General features: G+C 43.9%; 1 protein-coding gene across 1 annotated transcript in view; it reads right to left on the bottom strand.

Moving 5' to 3' along the window:
* Positions 1 to 4,272: 4,272 nt before the first annotated feature.
* Positions 4,273 to 24,775, bottom strand: part of LOC134410802 (uncharacterized) — a 38,657-nt gene continuing 18,154 nt past the window's right edge. The window contains exons 2-7 of the mRNA XM_063144328.1: positions 16,948 to 17,921; positions 12,766 to 12,817; positions 12,561 to 12,663; positions 11,117 to 11,280; positions 6,249 to 6,494; positions 4,273 to 5,093 (exon numbers count right to left, since the gene is read on the bottom strand). Coding sequence (XP_063000398.1) covers positions 4,344 to 5,093; positions 6,249 to 6,494; positions 11,117 to 11,280; positions 12,561 to 12,663; positions 12,766 to 12,817; positions 16,948 to 17,921 — 2,289 coding nt within the window. The 3' untranslated portion in view covers positions 4,273 to 4,343. The remainder of the gene's footprint in view (positions 5,094 to 6,248; positions 6,495 to 11,116; positions 11,281 to 12,560; positions 12,664 to 12,765; positions 12,818 to 16,947; positions 17,922 to 24,775) is intronic.

Below are 24,775 nucleotides of genomic sequence, written 5' to 3' on the forward strand. Positions count from 1 at the left end.
GGAGAACCTGGGAGTTGGGAATAGTCTGTTTTTAGAATAGGTGTTGTGGAAAACTTTGAAGATTACGGTATTGGTGAATAAGGCCTAGTCACCTTCTCTGGGATTTTGTTCTGTAAAGAAGGTGGCATATAGTTCTTCCAACTTTGGGGGGGGGGTGATTTCAAGGATTAAAAGGATTACTCATGGAAACTCTGCTTCCTCCTTCTTTTTGCTGTGATGATCTTTCCCCCCCTTGATTTCTATGCCATTAAACCACACTCAATTTGCACGTGGAATCCATTATGCAAATGCATCAAGCTGTGTCCTTTTTTGTACGACAGTGGATTTGATTTCGCCTCAAAAGTGTACCTTTACGGCAAAGGGATGAAAGGCATCTAGTTGACTGTTGATTTAGGGACAGCACCAGGGGTTGGCAGGGCATTTGCCAAGACCTGCATCCTAGGAGGGGGCCCACTGGTGGGGCTGTTGCTCACTGGTGGAGTCCCTGCTCTGCAGGCAGACGGTTCCAAGTTCAATCCTGCCTGAAACTCTGGAGAGCGGCTGCTGCCAGTCAGTGTTGACAATACTGGGCTAGATGGACCCAGTAGAAGGCAGTGGCTGCATCAGAGATTTGTATAAGGGGGAAACGATCTGGCTTTGCTCAGAGTGCTGTCAGGAAAAAGAAATTGGAGCGAGAGTGGTTGGCAGTTAGGCTTCATTTCCGAGCAGCCACCCAAGAATACCAAATTGTTGATGCCAGCCCTGAGGGCAGTGATTACCTTTCAAGAGAGTGATGTGCAGCTTTTTGGTGGGAGATAGGACTTAGCTGTCTGAGACAGTTTGGCTAACTTAGAACCCATATTGGGCAGAGGAGGGTAGCATTCACGTGTATGTTTTATCTGAACATGGAGAACTGTTACCCACTTCACAGTGCTGCAGCTTGAGCCACGTTGTGAATAGAGTGCAGTGGCACCTCTCCTGTATCGAGAGATGGGATGGAAAACATGTATGTTCAACGCAAATGTATAGTTTGAATACTAGGTCCAGAATTCAGTATCGTCAAAGCCTCGCATTGAGGTTTTATTTTAAACAAGTTCCTAGTCCTTATTGATGTGAAGATAGGCTTGAACGTATTTGAACAATGCCTGCTGTAATCTCAGAAGCCAAAAGGGGAAAGAAAATATTTCCAGTGCTCAAGGGAGTGGTGATTTATGCCCTTATTACATAGCTTATTGTCTTGTCACTATGCCTAGATAATGCAGAATGATTTACATGTAAGGGAAATACATACAAAAGTTCAGAATTTATACAGGTTGTAGAATTGTGGTTTGAACAATGCAGGTTTGAAGAAATACTGAAAACTGCATCAGCTCAGGCAGTTTTATAAATGCTTGACAGCGGCTACAGTTGTTCTGGCTACTCCAAGGCTTTCCAGATGTTTTCAGCTGGTTTTTATCTTTATTTTTCAAACTGAAATCTACACCAACAAACCTCATCTCCTCTGCATTGACCATGAAGCTGTAGTGTATGAAAAAAATTGATTCAACAGTAAAAAATAAAAATTTAAAAATCACCAAATAAAATCCTTGGTTTCTTTTAAATAACTTTTTGCAGAGCCATAAAATATTAAACCAGTCCCTCTCGTACATTGGTTTACGAAAACAAAACAAAAATGGAAGGGGGAAGCTAGAGCCCTCTGGTTCTCCTTGAAGAATAGTGGATGCTATCTAGCAATCATGAAGATTAAGGTGATATATGAAAATAAGTTTCCAGTTCAAAGGCACTGTACATGCTGCTCATACGTCTTCTGCCATTAATAAATCCAGTGCTCCTATTTCTATACAGGGACCACGTTTAATTTAAAACAACGTCCGCGTGCACGCACATACACAGCCTCTTGGCAACTGCTATCAATACTCTTAAGATAGAGCAGATGGGAGCTTAAAAAACAGGTGAAACTGTAAAGTAGTCTGGGCAAAACCAGGGCTAAGTATTTTAGGAGCCAGACATAAGACTCCAAGGCAGAGCTAAAATGAAAAATCGTTCCATTTGGTAGGGAGGGCTAGATTGTTTCCATTCCTCCCCTGGCACCTGTTTTGGGATAGATATCTGGAGGATTTCCTTCTGCTTAAGTTAGTTACAATCATGGACCTTGAAAAAGAAGCCCCTTCCGTTCACAGGAGGAGGAAAACCTTTTAACCAAAGGGTTAAGTAATCATACGTTTGTTATCAGTTTGCCATCAGCAGACAATTTAAAGTACTGAAGGTGCTATGAAATGCAATCAGGCTAGCAGAACTTTCTTTAGTGCGGGCTTTAATGGCTATATGCCACCTTGAGTATCAGAGGCAATGAACCTCTATACATCGGTTGCTGTTGCACCATGTCCTGCTTTGGGTTTCCCATAGACAGCTGGTTGGCTACTGTGTGAACAGAAAGCTGGACTAGATGGACCGTTGATCTGCTCCAGCACTGGTCTTATGATGGAGGATCTCTGTCCTTCTTGCCAGTCGACTATACTTCCATGGTGGGTACAGAGGAGGGGTCTTCCCAAGTTGGTTCCTATGCTGAGTGCAGAAGATGGGAGCACTCTGTCTCTCCTCCACCAGCTTGCTCATGAGCCTGCATGGAATTCCTTGTCACCTATGGCTACCAGGGTGGCACTTAAATACATAAGTACATGATTAGGGTTTCCCTCTCATGGAATGCTGGGAACCTGGAAAGAACTATTTATTTATTTTTGGAAGGCCATGGCTTTCTGAACAAAGCAGGTCCCCAAATCCTCAAAAGTACACTTCCTAGAGTTTCCAACAAGTCTTGACAAATTAGTTGAAGGCTGTAAATCACCAGACCAAGTCCTACAGAAGGCGAAGAGGGAGTCAGTCATAGGTACAAGTCATATAAAAGGGATGATACTGGAAGAAAGCAAACTTTAACATTTGCAGGAGGCAAACACAAGACGTGCAGCAACTCTCTGGTGGTTTATTTTTCTGGATGCGAAAATGTGTGCGTGTACATGCATTTTTGATTACAGTAGTGCAGTGCTTGGTTCTAGTCAACTCCATTCTAAGGATTAATTCATGATTTGCACACCAAGAAGTTTTGCCATGTATATGCCGATATCTGCAAGGGTAAAATACTGTGAAATTGTGAAATGGAGATGCATGAATGGGATGCCAGTTGGGATTTTCGATTCCCCCCACCCCATTTTTATTAATTGCTTATCCACTCTTTATAACACCAGGATGTCTGTATCAAAAATGTGTGCCACAAAACGCGTGGCATGACCTTTGGGACTCTATTGCTATAGTGAGAACAGGCATATATGTGACAAACATGGTGAATCACTCCTAAGAACAGTTTGCTGGGTTTGGTGAAATTCTGGTTCGTTGCAACTGGTATTCTTTGAACAATGTGCGACAGCTGTTTCGGTTTCTCCAAAATGTATATTCATATTTCCAAAGCATTAAGATTATTGTGTTGCTGGAACTCTTCGTTAAGTATTGCACACTCAGAAGGTCCTCCTAACCTAAATGGCAGAGCTCAAGTGAAGAAGATAGTCCTCTACAAGATATAAGAAAGAAACCATCCCCTTAAAATGGAGTCCTGCAAAACAGCAGGACTGATGTCTCTGTCAAACCTAACACTCTCCAATCTAATGGAGTTTTACACCTAAATGCAGTGGAAATCATCCAAGCATTGCTGTGCATTTTGCTTTGTGCTCACTGTTAACTTGTAGTTTTTCTGTTAAACACAGTTCTAAATGCCATTTGTCGCCACTTCACTTTGCAGCCACAATGAAACTTCAGTAAGAAATTGTGCGATTGTCCCCAAGTGTGGCTAGAATTTGGTTGATCTCGTGCAAACTATTATGTCCCAAAACAGCATGCCCCTTTTTACTGCAAGCTCAGCTATTTGCTTCCTGGTAGGGCATAAGACCAGATAGCACCTCCTATTCAAACATCACTTTAAGGAAGCCCGCCTTCTTTTTCAGAGGAACCCATTGGGTGGTCTCCATCCGCCAACACAAAGCTCTGTACACGGCAGCTTTTGCCACGATCATTAGATAGATGTAATTTAGAGAGGTGGCAATGCAACATTGTGCAGCGTTGCACATGATTATGCCCATAAACGCAGTCAGCTCATGCTCCACCTCTGTGCAGTACAGCTTTCATTCTGTCTCAAAGGGACATTTCATAGAATCATAGAATAGTAGAGTTGGAAGGAGCCTATAAGGCCAATCGAGTCCAACCCCCCGCTCATTGCAGGAATCACGTGTCATGTGCTCTGGATGTTTGTCTTTCTTGCTTCCATCTCCACATGTCTGGACATTCAGAGTCTGTGTGGATACCACGTGTGGGACAGTTTATTGGACTGAGGTTTGACACAACCTGTGAGAGGCTAAGGAATCGAAGTTCTGATGAGCGTTGGTGAGATCACTGTCCGAATCAGGCACATAGCTTTGAGCCTTGGAAGCACTGCTGCCCTTCAAGGAATCTTGGTATGAACTGGGGTACTCTCCCCAAAGATCTAGGTCTTCCCTGTCCTGGGTGGACTCAACCAAGCCTTCTCCTCGAAGAGCCAGTCCCAGTGGCTGCTCATCCACCATGGCCATTCCAAGGTTATGGATAGCAGCATTTGGCTCCGCTAAAGCATCCACGCATTGATTCATATGCTCTGCTAAAACCAGAGGCTGCTGGTCATCCCCTTCTTCGGAAATAACAAAAACAGGTTTGGGTTTGTCCATTTCCAGAGAGAGCTCCTTGGATTTTGAGCCGTTGGCCTGGTTGCTTTTGAGCTGGACTTCAGAGGGGTCGTTTACTGGGCTGTTGACCGGCGATCGAGTGCCCATATGCTTGGAATGATCAGGGAGCCTTGGGCGGTGGCCATCGGGGGAGCTCGTTAAAAATCCAAAGTAAGGATTTCCAAATCGGGATCTCTTCAAGTTGCAGCTGCTGCTCAACTTGCGCTGTTTCTGGGCTGAATGCGTCAGTGGGTAAGATGCGGTACTGGCTGATGAGTCAGAGTAAGCCACTTCAGAGACGCCCTCTATTTCTGCAGCTGAGGTTACTTTCCGAGTAACTGCGCTCTGGTTTCTCATTGGTGTAGAAAAGCCCTGTCAGGAACAATCATAACATCAACTCTGATAAGCAGGTCTTAGAGAGTTACCAGGAGACATTCCTTAGAGCACTTGTAAATGAACAAATGGTTATTTTTGCTCAATTTCCTCACTTCTTACTTTCTTTCCTTTTTGTACATGTTGCCTTTCCTATGATGCAAAGGTCAGCACGTACCGGGGAAGGGGAACATGCAGGTATATATGGAAAGGAGTGATTGCAAAGTAAGGAGGTGCAATATCAACAGGTGGAGGGCTCAGTAGCTCCCCCCCATACTTTCAAAGCAAGCAGTGAAATCAGCCTTCCCCAGCCTGCTGCCCTTTAGATGTGTTGGACTACAACTCCCATAATTCCCAGCCAGCATGGCCAACGGCACCAGGAGGACACATCAGCTGGGTAAGGGTGTTCCAAATCTTTCCCAGAGGAAGCGAGGAGAGGGCCTTTTCAGTGGTGGCACCCTGGTTGTGGAATGAGCTCCCCAAAGAGGCTCACCTGGTGCCAGTGGAGGCTGGTGGCTCCAATTTTGGTGGGGCTGTGAATCCATCCTGGGTTTTGGTCAAAACCAGCAAAGGAGTTATCCAAGGTACTGAAGTTTTGTACATGTCTATGTAAGATGCTAATGATAAAAAAAATCTATATTTAGATACAGAAACCCTAGGAGGGAAACTGTCTAGATTTGAAAAAGCAGGATCAACTTTGAAAGCTGGCAAGTCTGCAAAAAAATATTGAGCTTCTTCACATAAGCAAAATAAGGCATGCTCCTGAGTGGCCACTCACAGAAGTTTGCAGGTCTTTTTGATGACGTTGTAAACCTCCTGCATGTTTCTCGTGCCTTCCCGCGGTAATTCCATTCTTTAAAAAACCCTGGATATCCCAATTCTACTGAAATATCTTGGGATTTCCTACCGTGTACAAGGGAAGTTGTGCTACAAAGCACCCACTAGAGGGCACTGTCCCATTTAGGCTATGAGCACCAAGAGTAAGGGAAGTTTTCCGTTATAGGACACATGGTCGCCCCTCTCCACTCATGTAATGCAGCCCATTACAATTGCGCAAGAGAATTAGGAAGCAAAGTCCCAGTAATACAATGTTATTTCCCCTTAATCTAAAGAAACCCTTAATTTATTTCCCCAGGGGTCTTTGCAAATACTTACGCCACTGTTCACCAGTTTGGTAAAAGGACTGTTAGTGGTCCAGCTGCACCATTTTTTCTGCAGCTGAGGCAATGGAGCCAGTAAGTCATGAAAGGTGCGTGCTCTCCATGTCTGTTGCATTGGACAATGGCTCTCTGTTTGTGCCAACCCTTTCTCTGCAGCCCTGATGCCTGATTCCGTTGGATCAGCTGTCAGCCACTCAGAAACTGAACCTGGACTTGTGATGCTTCTCTTTAGTTTTTTGTCCTAAAAAAGGTGGATGATGGTTAAAAATGAATGTATCACATATGGCACTATATTCAAGTAATTAGCAGGTGAAGATTCCAACACAACTTCTATTTCTTCTTATGAATAATGAAGAAGGTGGCAGAGCAGTTTCTTCTAAAATTCTGAAAAATATCCTTCATTCAAATGTAGAAGAAAAACCTATTCGCATAAATTGTATGCACAGGCACAGAAGCCTGGTTCGCACAACATGCCAGGCTCGCTGTGGGTTATTTATTTAACCCACAATGAGCCATTGTGTGTGCCGGGCACCATTTCAAATAGGCAACCCCCAATGGGGTTGCAGCATGTCATGCAGGCCTGGGCATTGGAGGTTATGGGAGGGTTAAATAATCTACTGTGAGCCTTCTGTGTTGTACAAACCAGGTCAGAAACAGTTTCAATCAGGTTTCTAGTATTGCAGATTAATGTAAACATTGCCTCTCAAAACTTGCTCCTGTCTCACTCCAGAATACTTAAGTATGCTGGATTAACTATACAGCTGATACAGGTTTACTACACCCTGTTTTTTAAAAAATGAAATCTGAAAATTCCTCAAAGAGCTAGGCGAGGGCATGCATGGACACACCAACACTACTGGCCCTGGACAAACTCCAGAAGTATTAATACTGCGGTTTTGCCAACAATGTCAATCTTCTGGGAAGGCCTTTCTCTCAGCCCCACCAACATCCCAGGCACGCCTGATGGGTCCGCAGGACAGGGCCTTCTCAGTGGCTGCTCCAAGGCTCTGGAACTCCCTTCCCAGGGAGGCTAGGCTGGCTCCCTCTGTGCTACAGTTTCGGAGGCAGGCAAAAACTTGTTTGTTTCAGCAGGCTTTTGGAACTATACTGGACCTGTGTTAATGTATTGGCTCCCCACCCCACCCCTTTTAACCTGTTACAGCTTTAATTTTTTTTAACATGTTTTTAATTTTACTGTAGGTTTAATTTTATTTTAACTTTTGTAATTCGTATTTTTTATGTTTTAATTGTACATGTTTTAATCTTGTAAACCACTTTGTGTCCCAGTACTGGGGAAAAGGTAGGATTATTATTATTATTATTATTATTATTATTATTATTATTATTAATAATAATAATAGTGAATTAGCTCTCCTGATAAAATCATACACTGCAACTGCTTCTGTTTGCCAGAAACATTACGTGGCCCCTGGCCCTGGTATATCATTGTCCCCTATTTTATCTCTTTGTCCTTTTGTGATGCCTTATTTGTATGTTCAAAAGGCGAGTTAATGGTGAGGGGAGGCCTTGGGCAGTGGTACGAGAAATGGCAGACAAACGTCAGGTTTGAAGGATGCTGAGCAAACTAAAGAGGTGTTTGGGTCCTCTTCGGTCAGTGGTCGGGGAGGATCTTTAGGTGGCAAGCAGTGGGAGACCGTAGCAGAGGCTGGTGGGAGCGGAGCAAGCTGTTCTAGCTGTCATTTAATTATTATTATTATTATTATTATTATTATTATTATTATAGCACCATCAATGTGCATGGTGCTGTACAGAGTAAAACAGTACATAGCAAGACCCTGCCGCATAGGCTTACATTCTAATAAAATCATAGTAAAGAGCAAAGGAGGGGAAGAGAATGCAAACAGGCACTGGGTAGGGTAAACAGGCACAGGGTAGGGGAAAACTAACAGTATAGAGTCCAAACAACATCAGGTTTTAAAAGCTTTAGGAAAAAGAAAAGTTTTTAGCTGAGCTTTAAAAGCTGCGATTGAACTTGTGGATCTCAGATGTTCTGGAAGAGCGTTCCAGGCGTAAGGGGCAGCAGAAGAAAATGGACGAAGCCGGGCAAGGGAAGTAGAGACCCTTGGGCAGGTGAGAAACATGGCATCAGAGGAGCGAAGAGCATGAGCGGGGCAATAGTGTGAGATGAGAGATAGGAAGGAGCTAGACAGTGAAAAGCTTTGAAGGTCAACTTTGAAGGTTAAAATTTCCCACAATGCCCCAGAGCAATGTCCATTGGGGATATAGTGGGAAACTTAAATGGCGGCTAGACACAGCCACCCGGTGTTGCTTGGACTGCCAAGCTGCCGGGGGGGGTGGGAGAGATGCAAAAGAGGCTCCAGGACATTCATCAGTGGTGGGTCCTTGCCAGAGAATTGGGTCTCTGGCAAATGCCCAAGGATGCCAGTTGCCGACCCCAGCCTGAGCTTATGGGCAAAAGAAGCATGTCTCTCTTATAACCTGTGAAATTTTGTGTGATGCTAAAACGTTCCCTCAATTATTAGAGCTCAGACAAGTTGGCCAACTGTTCCTTCTCAGAAAAAAAGGATTTGGATAATTTTTTTAATTTATTTTTTTTGCAAATCAGCTTAGAGTTCCACATTTTCTAGACAAGCATTTCAAGCGAGCCCTGCGATGTCTGGGATCTTTATTTACTGTCAAGGCTCAAAATTTCACACCTCTGTAAACATTGCAGTAATGTCCTGGATAATGCCCAAAAAAGAAGGTAAAAAAAGAACGACTACAGCTACTAAGTGGGAAAACAAGGAATTATTTGCTCAGGGCTGACCTGATTTAAGCTGGTGAGCAGATTCTGTGCTAAAGTAAAATTAAAAAACCGATCGACAGAATATTTTTTTTGATAATATTCTTTATCACCAAGGTGATAAAGATTTTGCATAATTTCATATAGATCTGTATTTTGTCTTTTGAATAATATATATTTGGGAGAGGGGTTAAAGGAGCGTGAGATTAAAAATATGTTTCCCTTTGCTGTAACAAGGTAGCTCCTCAAAACTGTAACATGCAGCATTCCATGATTTCACTTCCCCCTTCATCTGCATTTACCAAGAAGGGTGGAAGTAGTGGATTGGGGCAACCCAAGCAAGGTGTAGGAGTAGACCAGTTTATTTGGATCTTCTTGCTCCAGGGGCAGCTAAAGCAGGCACTCCATCCCCTTCCCTTCCCAGTAAACCTTGCAAATTGCAGGCCACTTGCAAATGTCTTGGGTGGAGGAGAAAGGAGATAAGATCTCAAACCTGCCTTCAAATCATCAGGGGTGGACAACTTGCCATACTTCAACTAGGCCCATTGAAATTAATGGGATTTAAGTTACTGAGTTGAGTTCCATTGATTTTAATGGTTCTTCTCTAATTATGACTAAAACTGGATTCAACCCAATGTCATGATGAGCTCCTGCAGTTTAAAATTTACGACTATGTAACTGAAAATAGGTATCCTTCTTTTATGTTCAGTGAAGGTTGCTAGTATGGTGGAAAGTAGGCTAAAGAAGCAAGCCACATAATTTACTGGGGCTGTTCACACAACACACTAGAACCGTGGGTTAGCGTGTTGTCTGAACCCAGGATGTTTCCCTCAGGGTGGCTTGTTAATCCTGAAGTATGGGTTGTAAACCACCCTGAACAATTCATGGGGTTCTCAAGGTGGCTTGTTCAAAAAATAAAATAAAAATAAGCCACGCTGCATGGTTAACTAAGCCACCCTAAGGAAAATGCCTTGAGTTCACTCTAACCCAGTGTTCAACAAACAACCCACACTCAACCACTGAGTGTGGGTTAGCGTGTTGTGCGAACCCAGTCAATGACTGCAACAGCATGTTATGCACATATGTATCATGACTAAAGTCCCATTGATTTCAATGGGTCTCCTCTAAGTGTGGATAAGTCTAAAGCCAACCAATTGTATTTGAGAGAGACAATATGAAAGCTCTTTCTAGCGAATATGAAAGCTCTGTCTAGCATTTGATCTTGCTTGTCCATTTCACACATCATCATTATTATTATTATTATTATTATATTTATTTGTATCCCGCCTTTGCCCAATACTGGGCCTCAACGCAGCCTTACAAAATTTAAAACACATACATTTTAAACCTAGGAAAAGAAATGTACAAAAAAAATTACAATATTAAAACATAAACTTTACAAGACCTTAACATAGACGGAGGACGAGATTATTCTCCAAAGCCCTGCTGGAACAAACACGTTTTTGCCTGCTTCTGAAAGCCCATCAAGGAGGGAGCCAGCTTCCCCGGTAAGAGAGTTTCAAAGCACTGGAGCAGCCACCGAGAAGGCCCTCTCCCATGTTCCCACCAAGCGTGCCTGTGAAGATGGTGGGACTGAAAGAAGGGCTTCTTCAAAAGATCTCAAAGCACGGGCAGGCTCATAAGGGAGAATACGGTCTTTTAGATAACCTGGACCCGAGCCATATAGGGCTTTATAGGTCATAACCAGCACTTTGAATTGTGCCCGGAAATAGACTGTAAGCCAGTGGAGCTGTTTTAACAGGGGAGTTGTCTGCTCCCTGTAACCAGCCCCGGTCAACAATCTGGCTGCAGCTCTTTGAACCAGCTGGAGTTTCCGAACACTCTTTAAAGGCAGCCCCACGTAGAGTGCATTACAGTAATCCAATCGGGATGTAACTAAGGCATGTGTCACCGTGGCCAGGTCCAACATCTCTAGGAATGTGCTGATGGGAATAAAGGGCAACTCCTGGGTCTAAAAATGCTGAGAACTACTGCTGAATATGCACGTATGAAACGCCCCATAAGACAATCGAAGGGAAATACTTCAAACTACGGCATGGGGACCTTTTCTAAAACAAACACACAAATTGCTCCTCTACCTGTATTCTATAGGAGGTAAAACTCAAGCCGCCAGCTCCGGAGCTGGCTGAAATAATAAACACCTCATCACTTCCAGACTCAGTGGTCACACCCGACATTGAAGAAGGCACATCCGGATCTGTGTGAGGAGAAGAGCACTCCATACTGCCATCACAGGAAGTGACTAAAGAAAATGCAAAGATGTGTTTATCTATTCAGTCATATAGATCAGAGAAATATCACCACATTCTCAAAATCATTACTACCCCTTTACTATCCTCCTCTGACTGGCGATGCAGGGTAGCTTAGTGTGACGTCTGAACCCAGACCGATTTATCCATTTTGTTTTGTTTTGCTAACAAGCCACCCTGAGGACCCACGGCTTGTAGTAGGGTTGTTTAGAATGGCTTGTTTTCAGGGCGGCTTTTGGTGACGTCTGAACCTGGCAGGGCGATTTCATCGTGGGTTGTTGAGAACGGCTAGAGAGACCGCCGGCAAATGCAGCGAAAACGCTTGTTGTTCCCTCATCCCTTCTCACTGCCTTCTGCCCCAGGATGGATGTTTAATTCCCAAATGCATTTGCAAATCCCTCTCCTCCGGTCCTGCACAAGTGCGCAGTAGTGAATGTCCGTTGCTAGGAAATTTGTGTAATTTCTCCTTCTGTTTTATTGCGCTGCCATGACGTTTGCGCTATTTCCCCCTTAGTTTCACTGCTTTGCCATGACATCTGCATATGTTTAGCAGTCCCAGTCACTGCTCTATAACCCTCATGTACATCTGACAGCTAGCAACAGAGACCTGTGGAGGAAAGCAAACAATCATGAAGGGGGCGGGGAAGTCGAAAGCAGCTAGCGGCTGCTGGCGAGAAAAAGCTTTGGGGGGGTGGTTGTTACTTTAGTAGAATATGAAGTAGGTCTGTTTTTGTTTTTTAAAAAAGGGTGTTGCTAGCAAGGGAAGCACTGAAGTGGAGGATGAAATTGACAAGGACATTGACAAGAGGGGGATATTAGTATGATTGGCTAAATAGCAGACAGGTGGTCTTGTGCAGTTGCACAAGACCCTGAAAAATGGCACCATCCATGCACAAGACAGGATGTATTAGCTGGCTTGAGAGAACCTGATGGCTTACAGAAGTACAAAACACGCCCCATCCCTTTGGGCAGTGCAATACTATGCATATCTGCTCAAAATTAAGTCCCACCAAGATCACTGAAATTTACCTCTAGTTAAGTGTGTATAGGATTGCAGCCTTAGTAGCAGAATCCACAAAACAGCCCAATGAGCATTTGCAGTGACTATAGACTGCTGGCCGAGGGGCACAGAAAACTGGTTGGGAGGGGGAATGGAATGGCATATCCTACAGGAGGGCACTGAACAGGAACACTCAACCCTGCACCTTTCTGTTGCAGGTCCCACTTGCGAAGACCAGACAACAAAGTTCTTCCACACCTTTCTGTTGCTTACCTGCTCCATTTCCACCAACGGAGTGGTTGTTATTTTCATTCTCTTGACTTGGCATCACCAACCGGAGGTCATTGAGGTTGACGGTGGCATTCTGGACTCCATTCTACAACTCAAAAAATTCCCAAGTCAACATCTTCAGGTTAAACAATAATCAAAAACCAAGGACCTGCGCAAATCAGGCAGACCACAAATCCTTACTACTAACCTCTTGGTCACCGTGTGCATCCAAAGAGTTTCTTTTGGGGCATAATTTCTGCCTGAGAAAGAAAGAGGCAAGAGGAAATATCAGCGTATCTGTGTACATTTTAACAGCCTCTCCAGCCATCCGTTCAACATTCATCCATTATTCTCTTATGTACTTCAAAGCTGAGAAATGCAACTCTGTAGAGATTGCTTCCAGAAAGACAAGAAAAGCAGGCACTTCTATTGCCGCATCATCATGCCTTATGAGGACAGCCTGAAGGAACTTGGGATGTTCAGTCTGGAGAAAAGAAGACTGAGGGGAGATAGGTTAGCAGTGTTCAGGTACATAAAAGGGTCCCACAAGGAGGATGGTCAAGAACTATTTTCCATGGCCACAGAAATTAGAACCCGAAATAATGGGTATAAGTTACAGCTACTTATATTCCAATTAAAAATAAGGAAAAACTTCCTGACGATAAGTTCTGTACAACAGTGGAACAGTCTACCTACGGTTCTCATTAACTAGACCGTTTTAACAAACCACAGTTCTTCGAGTCCAGATTTCACAGGGAACTGTGGTTTGTTTATAGTCAGAAGCAGAAGCTTCCAAACTCCTTCAGAATGTGTGAGAGGAGGAGAGGGGCAGGGAATCACATGAATCCAAGGCTCACTGTGGCTCATTCATGTAATTGGAAACCATGATAAAATACAATCGAAAAATTTAAAACTATGATATATATATATAAAAACAGCAGCAGTGTAAAGATTTAAATTGCAGTACCAGATTTAAAACAGGAATTGAAAAATGAAAATGCCTGTGGAAAATAAAAAGCTAATAATTTGGCACCAAAAAGAACACAATGTAAGTGTTGGGCAAGCCTCTCTGGGAAATTTAGTCAACAATCAGGGTGCCACAGCGGAAAAGGCCCTCTTCTTAGTAGTCACCAACCTCACTTCCTTTGGAAGGAGCTCCCAGAGAAGGCCTGCTGCAGATGATCTTAGGGTCCAGGCAGTTGTACATGGGAAGGGACAATCCTTCAGGTAACCTGACCCCAAGCCGTTTAGGGCTTTGAATGTTAATACCAGGACTTTGAATCAGGCTCGGAAATGGCCAGTGCAGATGGCAAAGTATTAGCATAATAAGATCCCATTGGCTGTAAGTTCAGTGAGCTTAAAATAACCAGACTGTATATCTGGTATACAGATGGGTATCTCTCCTTGAAACCCAGGTTCTAATTTTGTCCCTTCCCTAGCCCAACTCCACCCCCTCAATTTTAACTTTTAAAATTTTTATTAAAATTTATGTTTACATTTCTAGATTGCAAGCCATTTGAGCAAGGAGTTGTTTCATTGTTTTGTACAGTGCCATGTTCATTTATGGCGCTTTATAAATAAACAATGATGATGATAATAATAATTGTTCAAAGTATGTTTTTTTTTCCAGGGTTGGCCAACATTCTAAGATACCAGGAATGCAGAAGAAGTTATAAAGCAGGGCGTAGAGATGGAAGTGGGGAAGTAAAATGTCGGTTGCGTGCTTCACAACTGAAGAAATATACAAGGCCGCTAAAGGGGCCACCCACCCACCCATGGGGCCATAAAATCCAGACTCTAAAATCACCTATCCACCCTGTTGTTGGCTCTTCTTAGCCAGTCAATTCAGATGCACAGTCCACATGGTTGAGCCTTGCGCTTGAATGAACACAGCCTGACTGTGTTCCTTCTTCACGTTAAGTGGAAACAGTGCAAGGATGGTCGCGTCTTCGGTGCTTTCTGTGAGTGGGTGAGCGAGGAATAACAAGGTTCTTCTCTTCTGGTGAGGAGGATGTAAACACCGAGGTCAGCGTCCAGGAACAGCTCCCTGGCAGGCCAGACGTTCTACGTCTGTAGGGTTTCCATCGCAGCCTCTTCATACTTTGCACCCCCGGAGCAAAGACATCCTCTCTCATCTCACACTATTGCCCCGCTCGTGCTCTTTGCTCCTCTAATGCCATGTTTCTCGCCTGCCCAAGGGCCTATACTTCCTTTGCTCGGCTTCGTCCATTTTCTTCTGCTGCCCCTTACGCCTGGAACGCTCTTCCAGAACATTTGAGAACTACAAGTTCAATCGCAGCTTTTAAAGCTCAACTAAAAACTTTTCTTTTTCCTAAAGCTTTTAAAACTTGATGTTGTGCGGACTTTATACTGTTAGTTTTACCCTACCCTGTGCCTGCTTACCCTACCCTGTGCCTGTTGGCATTCTCTTCCCCTCCTTATTGTTTTACTATGATCTTATTAGATTGTAAGCCTATGCGGCAGGGCCTTGCTATTTACTGTTTTATTCTGTACAGCACCATGTACATTGATGGTGCTATATAAATAAATAATAATAATAATAATAACCACCGAAAAATCTACAGGCTCTGCAGGCCGCGATTCAAATTAAATAAGGTGGACATGCCCCTTGTTTGTGGGGGCTTGGGAAAGAAGGGGGGGTTTAAAAACAACCTCTCAGCTAACTCAGGCCTGGCCTCATGGCCAAAAGTAATTAGAATTATTGGCTAACCAACAGCTAAAGCTTTCATTACTTCTCCAACCAGTAAACAAAGGCAATAGTGTGGCAGAATCTTGGAGTTTCCCCAGAGAGCTCGCTGTGGCTGGAGGGAATGAGTCTCTGGCAGAGTTTTGTTGATGAATTCCCCCCACATTCCCTCCCCAAACACACACGCACATATAGCCGTTCATTAGCACGGCGCTAGGTGCCAGATCTGGCCACTGCCTTTCAGACGGCCTACGGGGTGGGGAGGTTCTACTTTTAGCCAGGCAGCAGCAGATGAAAAACAACAACAAGGAGAAGAATAGAAGAGACGAGGGAAGGAAAGGGTAGCCAAGTTCTGGTCTCCCGAGGACAAAGGCCGGTGAAGGAGAAAGCAGGACAAGCTCAGCAAACAGGCGACCCCAAGATGATTAGCTTCTCTCCTGGAGGCTTCCCCGCAGCAACACAGCGACTTAAGATTGCCATCTTCCGGGTCAGCTACTTCAGGACATTGCACTAAGAAGCCCTGAGGTTGAATGCTGCAGTTCTGGAGTCAAGGGACGGCCACTGAGACTAATAATTAGATGTAACAAGTGCGGCCTGCAACAAAATTTTGCAGCGTGGAGTGCTCCCTGTTCAGGCTTTCAGTCACTCCATTCCATTCCCCCTCCCCACCGGTTTTCCTTCCCTCCCACAATATTTACTCAGCATCCCATGACCATTGAGCATGCTCAGTCCTCATGGGCCTGTTTTTGGTTCTCCCCACAACCTTAGGTATTTCCCCCCCCCCCAATTTTTTTTTTTTTTGTACTTTTGCAAATCTTGGGGTTCCCCCAAACCTGCTGAATCTTCCCTCTTATGCATACATAGGTGGTCCTATTTTGGCCACATATCCAACAGCACATCAAAAATAGAGGGAATGATATCCTTTCTTTACCAATATTTATGAATCGCTTCTATTAAAGAAATGTCTAGGCACTTATGGCAAAAATGCTTAATTGGAAATTTCTTTGGTTTTACATTACTCTGCAGCTGGATAAAAGAGCTGTCCCTCGATAAAAAAGAAGACGCTTAGATTGATTAGATGAGATTTCATGGATTGATTGACTCAGTTAGACCTGGGTACAGATCTGCCTATAAGAAAAATAGTTCTGAAGAAGAAATGTTTTCACATGACACATGTTGCAGCAGGCATAATTGCAGAAGAGGGTAGCTCCTTCACTTTCTCAAAGAACCAGTGGCGGCTGGCACCCACTGAGGCTGGTGGGGCAGAAGGCCGGGCAGACAATATTCTACTGAGATTGCTGGAAGAAGGCAGGAAAAGATCATGCATGGCACTGCAGCAAACCTGGTTGTGGTGAGATTTCTCTGCTCCAAGTGGGTGGAGGAGAGGCAGAGCGCCCTTTGCAGAAGAGGCAATGCAACTTCTAAAGAGGATACTTGCCATTTGCCATTTTTTTAATGAGTGCTTGTATTAAAAGCAATTGTAAAACAAATACCTGCTGCGCAATTAAGCTGGGGCAACATTTTTAGTCAATTAAAATGTTTTAAATCGATTAATTTAATGGATCAATCAATCAAACACAGCCCTAGTGATATCCTCGTCGGCTGGCATCTCTAGTTCAAAGCTGATGCTTAAATGATACTTAATTGTTAAAAAAACAATTAGTAAAACATGGCCGCACTTACCTGCAAGCTATACAGAGTGAGGACAAAAGAACAAGTGCGAAGAAGAGGATCCCTGTTATGATGACCAGAATCATAACATTTTCTTTCCCTTCTTTTGAGTCGTTCGCGGCCATCGGTTCCGTATCATTTTTGTACTCAAACAGCATCGCAAAGCCTCGTCCGCGATCTGTGGTCGTGATCAGCTCTATAATGACTTCTACCATCTTTAGAGAAGACCCAAAAGTCATGTCCTTGTTCAACGGTGAATTGGTCCCACAGAAGCGAGAAGAAAAGGCAATGAGGTCAGAGACATATAAGACATCATGGGGGCAAACATCACCGGAGGCCTGTGGGGTAGAGGAGGTATCCGTTGGCAATAGCACTGTCGAAATGGCCACATTCTCTTCAAAAGCCACATCTCCTAAATGTTGTTCATGGCCTTCGGAAGCCTTACTTCTCCCCCTAGCACTGAGGTGAGCAAACAGTGTTTTATTCTTTGGGTCTTTATCCTGCCCCTTTACTCCACCAATTGTTTGTCTTGGCAAGGTGGTTGCTCCCATGAACGGCAGTTCACTTGGCTGAGTAATGGCTAACTCTTTGGGTTCCTCTATTGGCTGAAACTGTTTGGACTCATGTTTTTGAGAAGTAGCTTCTGGAAATCCATCGGAACGATTATAAAAATCCTCTGAGTGGGATTCTTGGAGAGCAGAACTCTTGGTAGGAAAGACGGTGGAAAGGTCTGTATTTTCCTCACTGGGGGAGAATTCCTTGTTTGCATTTTTTGGAAGAGAAAGAAAATCATCCCAGGCATTGGAGTTCTCACTTATGCCTTCAAAGACATCAAAGTCAAAAATTTCCAACATTAGGTATGTTCTAGCGGGGATAAAGAACTGCCAAATACAGTGCATGCCTGACGAGTAGTTGTTTGGGAAACCAGGAGATAAAATAAGTCCTCTTTCCATTGAGTTGAGCTGCGCACCACAGGAATAATATACCTGAAACACAAAAAAGCAGGGGACTTATTTTCCTTGAATAAAAGTAATGACCCAAGGAGCCAGCTAGGCATTTCCCTGCTTCCAGATTGCACCTTGTTTGTGGCCAACATTGTTTTCTGAATTATCAATTATAGTCAAGACTACTGGCTGCTACTGGTTCCCCGCTATTTAGCCCTGGTTAGGCCTCATCTTGAGTACTGCAGCCAGTTCTGGGCACCACACTTCAAGAAGGATGCAGACAAACTGGAGCATGTTCAGAGGAGGGCAACGAGGATAATCAGGGGTCTGGAAACAAAGCCCTATGAGGAGAGATTGTAAGATCTGGGCATGTTTAGTCTGGAGAAGAGAAGATTGAGGGGAGACATGATAACACTCTTCAAATACTTGAAAGGTTGTCACACAGAGGAGGGCCAGGATCTCTTCTCAATCCTTCCAGAGTGCAGGACACAGAATAACAGGCTCAAGTTACAGGAAGCCCAATTCTGTCTGGACATCAGGAAAAACTTCCTGATGGTTAGAGCAGTACAACTATGGAACCAGTTATCTAGGGAGGTGGTGGACTCTCCCACACTAGAGGCATTCAAGAAGCAGCTGGACAGCCATCTGTCAGGGATGCTTTAAGGTGGATTCCTGCATTGAGCAGGGGGTTGGACTTGATGGCCTTATAGGCCCCATTCAACTCTACTATTCTATGATTCTATTATTCTAATTAGTTTCTGGGCGAAGTACAAAGTCATTTTGGTCATTACCTTTAAAGCCCTATATGGTTTGGACCCAGGTTACCTGCGGGATCGCCTTCTCCTGTACAATCCACCCCACACATTCAGGTCCCCTGGGGAGAACTTACTTCAGTCAGCCAAAGCTAGGCTGGCAACTGTTACCCAGAGGACCTTTCCTTCTGCCTCCCTCAGACTGTGGAATGGCCTGCCGGAGGAGATCCCTCAACTTAACTCTCTCTCTAAGTTTAAGACAGCTTTAAAAACTAGCCTTTTCTGGCAGGCCTACCCAGATGAATTTCAAACTAAGAATTTTTAAGATGTGTTGATTGTTATTTTGATATTGTATTGGTTTTATATGCTTTTAATTAATTTTATGTATTTGTTTTATATTGTATGGTTGTACTAATGTTGTTCTCCATCTCAATCCAAAGGGAGAGACAGGTAAGGAATAATAATAATAATAATAATAATAATAATAATAATAATAAATAATATATTTATTACCGGCCTCTGGATCGAGGTGGGGAACAACATGGAGTGCAAAATATTATAAAATACATAAAACTGATTGAAACACATAAAAACTAATACATTATTAAAATAACAGCCAGTCAGACATCTTAAAATTTGAATGGGTAAGTCTGCCAGAAGAGATCAGTCATCATCATTATAATAATAATAATTATTATTAGTGTATCTTGCAGAATAACTTAGATGTTCAGGAACAGGGGGCTGTCTTCATTATTATTATTATTATTATTATTATTATTTATTTATTTATTTATATAGTACCATCAATGTACATGGTGCTGTACAGAGTAAAACAGTAAATAGCAAGACTCTGCCGCATAGGCTTACATTCTAATAAAATCATAATGAAACAATAAGGAGGGGAAGAGAATGCACCAAACAGGCACAGGGTAGGGTAAGCAGGCACAGGGTAGGATAAAACTAACAGTATAAAGTCTGCACAACATCAAGTTTTAAAAGCTTTAGGAAAAAGAAAAGTTTTTAGTTGAGCTTTAAAAGCTGCGATTGATCATGGTCCCAAGTTGGCACCACTCCACTGCCAAAACCCGCGGTATTGCTGGTGCGGGGTGGTGGCGAATAATGCCCCCTGGGGGAGGCAGCGTGGGCTTTCCGGCGGCCTTTAGGCTCGCCGGGGCCTTATTTATTTATTACATTTTTATACTGCCCAATAGCCGAAGCTCTCTGGGCGGTTCACAAAAATTAAAACCACAATAAAACACCCAACAAGTTAAAACACAATTACGAAATACAGTATATTCCCCTCCTGCGCTTTCCAGAGACCAATGGGGGGTCGCCTTCTGCCCGAAAACATCGCCGGAGCAGTGCCGGAGCGAGGGCAGACAATGGAAGAGTCTGACCTTGTTTGGGCAAGAGAAGTCAGGGGAACTCTCCAACTTTTCTGCCGTGGAGTTTCGGCTCTTTGCCCCGGGGTGGCTCCAAATCAGCAGACGTGCCATATAACTGACGCAGCACAGATTTGGAGCCATTCCTGGGCTTCCAGAGCATATAGACAGCCCCAAGGACCTTAAAACTGGAAAGTTATTTTCTACCCTGAAGATGGAATGTTCCTTTGTAAGGGGGATGCATTCCTTCCAGCCATGGAGACTTTGTTGACACAACATTTGAGAACTACAAGTTCAACCGCAGCTTTTAAAGCTCAACTAAAAACTTTTCTTTTTCCTAAAGCTTTTAAAACTTGATGTTGTGCAGACTTCTACTGTTACTTTCTACTGTTAGTTTTACCCTACCCTGTGCCTGCTTACCCTACCTGTACCTGTTTGCATTCTCTTCCCCTCCTTATTGTTTTACTATGATTTTATTAGATTGTAAGCCTATGCGGCAGGGTCCTGCTATTTACTGTTTTACTCTGTACAGCACCATGTACACTGATGGTGCTATATAAATAAATAATAATAATAATAACATCAAGGATACTCTGTTCCCTCTCCATCCCCATCTAGACTGACAAAGAGTTCTGATGAACTCAAAAGTTTGCTCACTATTTTGCACCACTGCGGTCACATTGCCTGTGAGCTTTGATTCCTTTCTTTTTTGAACAATGTTACTGTGAAAGTTATCATGGTAGCCCCTGGATGCCTTCCTTGTTTTGCTTCACTCACATTGGGAAAGGCTCTCCTGGCCATAATTTCTTAGGTTAAATGTTTAATTAGGCTGGTATGTTCGTTAGAAATGTTTCTGTGTGGGGGAGCGTGCCTCAATTCAGGAGGGGGCAGAACATCTTGACCTTCAATTCCATGGTGATGCTTGGATCTAGGGGAATAAATCAACCCATAAAACATCAATGCAATTCCTGCATTAACTGGAGGAACATAAATTCTGCCACTTCCTCCACCTCACCTCCTTGGAAAGAGGAAAGTTATAAATTAACAAGACGCTTGCTCTCCTGTAGTCGTTATTCCTTCCCTGGCATTAATTGGGGAGGAAAGGAGATTTATTTTAAAAACAAAAGTAAGAAGGATTAAGTCATTTTTCAACTGTTTAAACACAAAAAGGATCTTGGCAGGACAACAGACAAATCCTACAGAGCCTGTGTATAGGCACAGATGTCAAAATATTCTAGATGCCTTCTCCGCACCCTCTCCTCCTTGGCTCACACTGAAATTAAAGGCTTTGAAAAACACCATTTTTAAAGTCTCTCTCTCTCTCTCTCATCCACACACACACACCTCATACTTTCTATAATGGGAAATCTAGGGCATAATCCTATGCATGTTTTGATAGTAAAGAGTCCTACAACTCCCAGCATTCCCCAGCCAGCCATGTTGACAATGACAACTGACAGATGTCAGTAACAATGAGGGTCTGTAGATGGGCTAACTGAGTGAGAGGACCCATTGAGGGCATGTTGCCTTAGGGCCTCCAAAAAGCTTCAGCCAGCATTGATCCTGACCATCTTCCAGGGGGCTGGGTTACCAAGCAGCAATGGTGGGAGTAGGGGGCTTTTAAGCTCTGGATTGGGACCCCTGTACCTACTCTAGAGTAACAAATGAAATGAATACATAGCTGCTAGACACACTGTTTTGTTCCTGAGATGAGCAGGCTGCAAAAATGGCTTTGTAAAATATCATCATTATCATCCACCCCATCATCTTATCTAATACTCAGTAGCTTCCACCCAAAGGGCTGTGAATTTCACATTCCCCCTGAGAATTGCAGAAATTCTCCCTACCCCACTCTTGTAGGGACAAAGGTAATATGAAGTTGGGGGGGGGGGAGAGAGAGAGACATTCAACCCAGCAGTGTTTAAACAGCTGCACTGGCTCCTGGTCCATTTCCGGGCACAATTCAAAGTGTTAGCGTTGACCTTTAAAGCCCTTCATGGCTTGGGAAACGTGTATTTGAAAGATCACCTACCTCCATAACAGCCCGTTATTTCACTAAGTTAAACATCAGAGACACTTCTTCGGGTGCCTCCACTGAACTAGATGTGGTAGGGGGTGACTGGAAAGAGGACCTTCTCAGTGGTGGCACCACATCCGTGGAATTCTCTCTCTAGGGAGGCTTGCCTGGTGCCTGTTTCGTTATCTTTTTGACATAAGGCAAAAACATTCTATTTTCCTAGTTTTAACGCCCCCCAAATGTTTAACCCTGAATTTGCATTGGTTTGTGTGCTACGTTATTAGTGATTGTTTAAAATTGTAGATCATATGTGTGTGTGTGTGTGTGTTTGGTAGTTTAACGATGTAATTTAATTGAATGATGTGTAAGCTGCTCCAAATTTTTTTCATTTAAAAGGACTGATATAAATATGATAAATAAATGAATACTATCTGTGTTATACTTAAGGGGTGAGGGAAAGGCATTGAAACTTGGGAGCCTTTCTACACTTGGCTATTATTGTGTGCTGGTGATTGCTCACTCATAGTAGTTTGTGGGTCCTTTACACAACGTCACCCTCCTCCAGGGCCTCTCCCGTGCTTTGCAACCGTTAGCGCGTTCTTTTTCCTAATGAGGAAAGCCTGGTTTTATTTAAAAATAGTGGAATGAGAGTCTCATGTAATTGAGCAACTCCCCTATACCACAGCACCACCTAGTGGCTGTATAATGAGACATGTAGAAAAGCAGAGAAAGAAAATCGCAGGCAAAAAAGCACATGTAAAGGAGCCGATCCTGCAAAGTATCCGGAAGCAGCAGCCTCAGTAAAAGTGTGGGATGAAAGCCTTCTGTAGAAATGCCCTTGGTCAGGAAAAAAACAGCAACATATAGCAACCCTACCAGCTACATGCTACATTCTTGTGGAATCTAATGCTTGGCTTTATTTTGAGAAAGAGCCTCTTTAGCTGCTGATATGAAAGAAGCTGCAAGGGGTGGTACAAAGGAACAAAAAACAAAAAGCACCCAAATTCAACAACCTGCTCTGTTCACCAAACTATAGAGGAAAAGGTCACACCAGCAGTCAATAATTTATTCATTATAGCTTGAAAGGCTGAACCGACTCATGAACGTGCTCCATCAGCAAGTCAAAGAAGAATAAATTGCAAGGCGGATTCGTCTGCAATTCTTTTCAAACGTTTTAAAGCCCAAAAGGGGAGTTTCTGGAGAAGGGAAAAGAGGGATTAATGGAAATAATCCACGAACGAAAAACGTTTTAAAAATATGGGAGGCTAAATTACATGTTTCAGACATGCGTGTTCATAAAGCGCAGAGTCTGGGGCAGGGTATTGATGGAGATGTTTCAGGCTGCTGTCTGCGTTCTACCTCCTGACTCACATTTTGGAACCAGATGTGGAGAGACAGGTTGATCGCTATGGCAAGAAAGGTAGACCCAGAAGTTGGGTGGCTGTGTATCCTAGAATGGCCATGGGTCCTCTTTTACAGAGGACAGTCCTCTGTTTGAAGAGTTGCCAGACCATCCTCTATTGAAGTCATCCTCTACTGCCCCATTCAATACCAGTTTAATGATAATGAATTGTAAGAACTGTTGCCCATCTGCGTTGGAAGAGCCATGCTGTATCAGACCAAGGATGCATCAAGTCCAGCACACAGTGGCCAACCAGCTGCCCACAGGAAACCCCCAAACAGGACGAGTGCAACAGCACCCTCCGAGCAACTGCTGTACCTAGGCACACTACCTCTGATACTGGAGGTAGCATATGTCCATCAGGATTAGTAGCCATCAGACTTCTCTTCCAAGAATTTATCCAATCCCACTGTGTGAAGAAGTCCTTCCTTTTATCAGTCCTGAATTTCCCACCCATCAGCTTCATTGAATGACTCCAATGAGTTCTAGTATTATGAGAGAGGGAGAAAAATGACTCCTTATCTACTTCCTCCACTCCATGTACACCTCTATCATGTCTCCCCTTTCCCCCCAAGCTAAACAATCCCAGCTGTCGTAACTTTCCATCATAGGGGAGTTACTCCAACCTCTTGATCATTTTATTATTTATTTATTTATTTATTTATTTATTTATCATACTTATACCCCGCTCCTCAGCCAAAAAAGGCTCTCGGAGCGGCTTACACTTAGCAAAAAAGACAGTCCCTGCCCTCAGGCTTACAATCTAATAAAGACATGACACACAAGGAAAAGGAGTCAAGGAGGGAGGGAGGGAGGAGAGAGAAAGAGAGAGAGAGAGAGAGAGTCCAGCAGGAGCAGGCCCCGATGTTACTTCTGCCTGCTCCTGTCCCCTCGGTCCTTCTTCTTCCCCACAGGGCCAAGATGGTAGTTTGCCCTGTGGGGGGGTGGGGAAGAGTCCAGCAGGAGCAGGCCCCGATGTTACTTCTGCCTGCTCCTGTCCCCTCGGTCCTTCTTCTTCCCCACAGGGCCAAGATGGTAGTTTGCCCTGTGGGGGGGTGGGGAAGAGTCCAGCAGGAGCAGGCCCCGATGTTACTTCTGCCTGCTCCTGTCCCCTCGGTCCTTCTTCTTCCCCACAGGGCCAAGATGGTAGTTTGCCCTGTGGGGGGTGGGGAAGAGTCCAGCAGGAGCAGGCCCCGATGTTACTTCTGCCTGCTCCTGTCCCCTCGGTCCTTCTTCTTCCCCACAGGGCCAAGATGGTAGTTTGCCCTGTGGGGGGGTGGGGAAGAGTCCAGCAGGAGCAGGCCCCGATGTTACTTCTGCCTGCTCCTGTCCCCTCGGTCCTT

This window comes from Elgaria multicarinata, chromosome 18 (genome assembly GCF_023053635.1).
Source record: "Elgaria multicarinata webbii isolate HBS135686 ecotype San Diego chromosome 18, rElgMul1.1.pri, whole genome shotgun sequence".
Taxonomy (NCBI): Eukaryota; Metazoa; Chordata; class Lepidosauria; order Squamata; family Anguidae; genus Elgaria; species Elgaria multicarinata.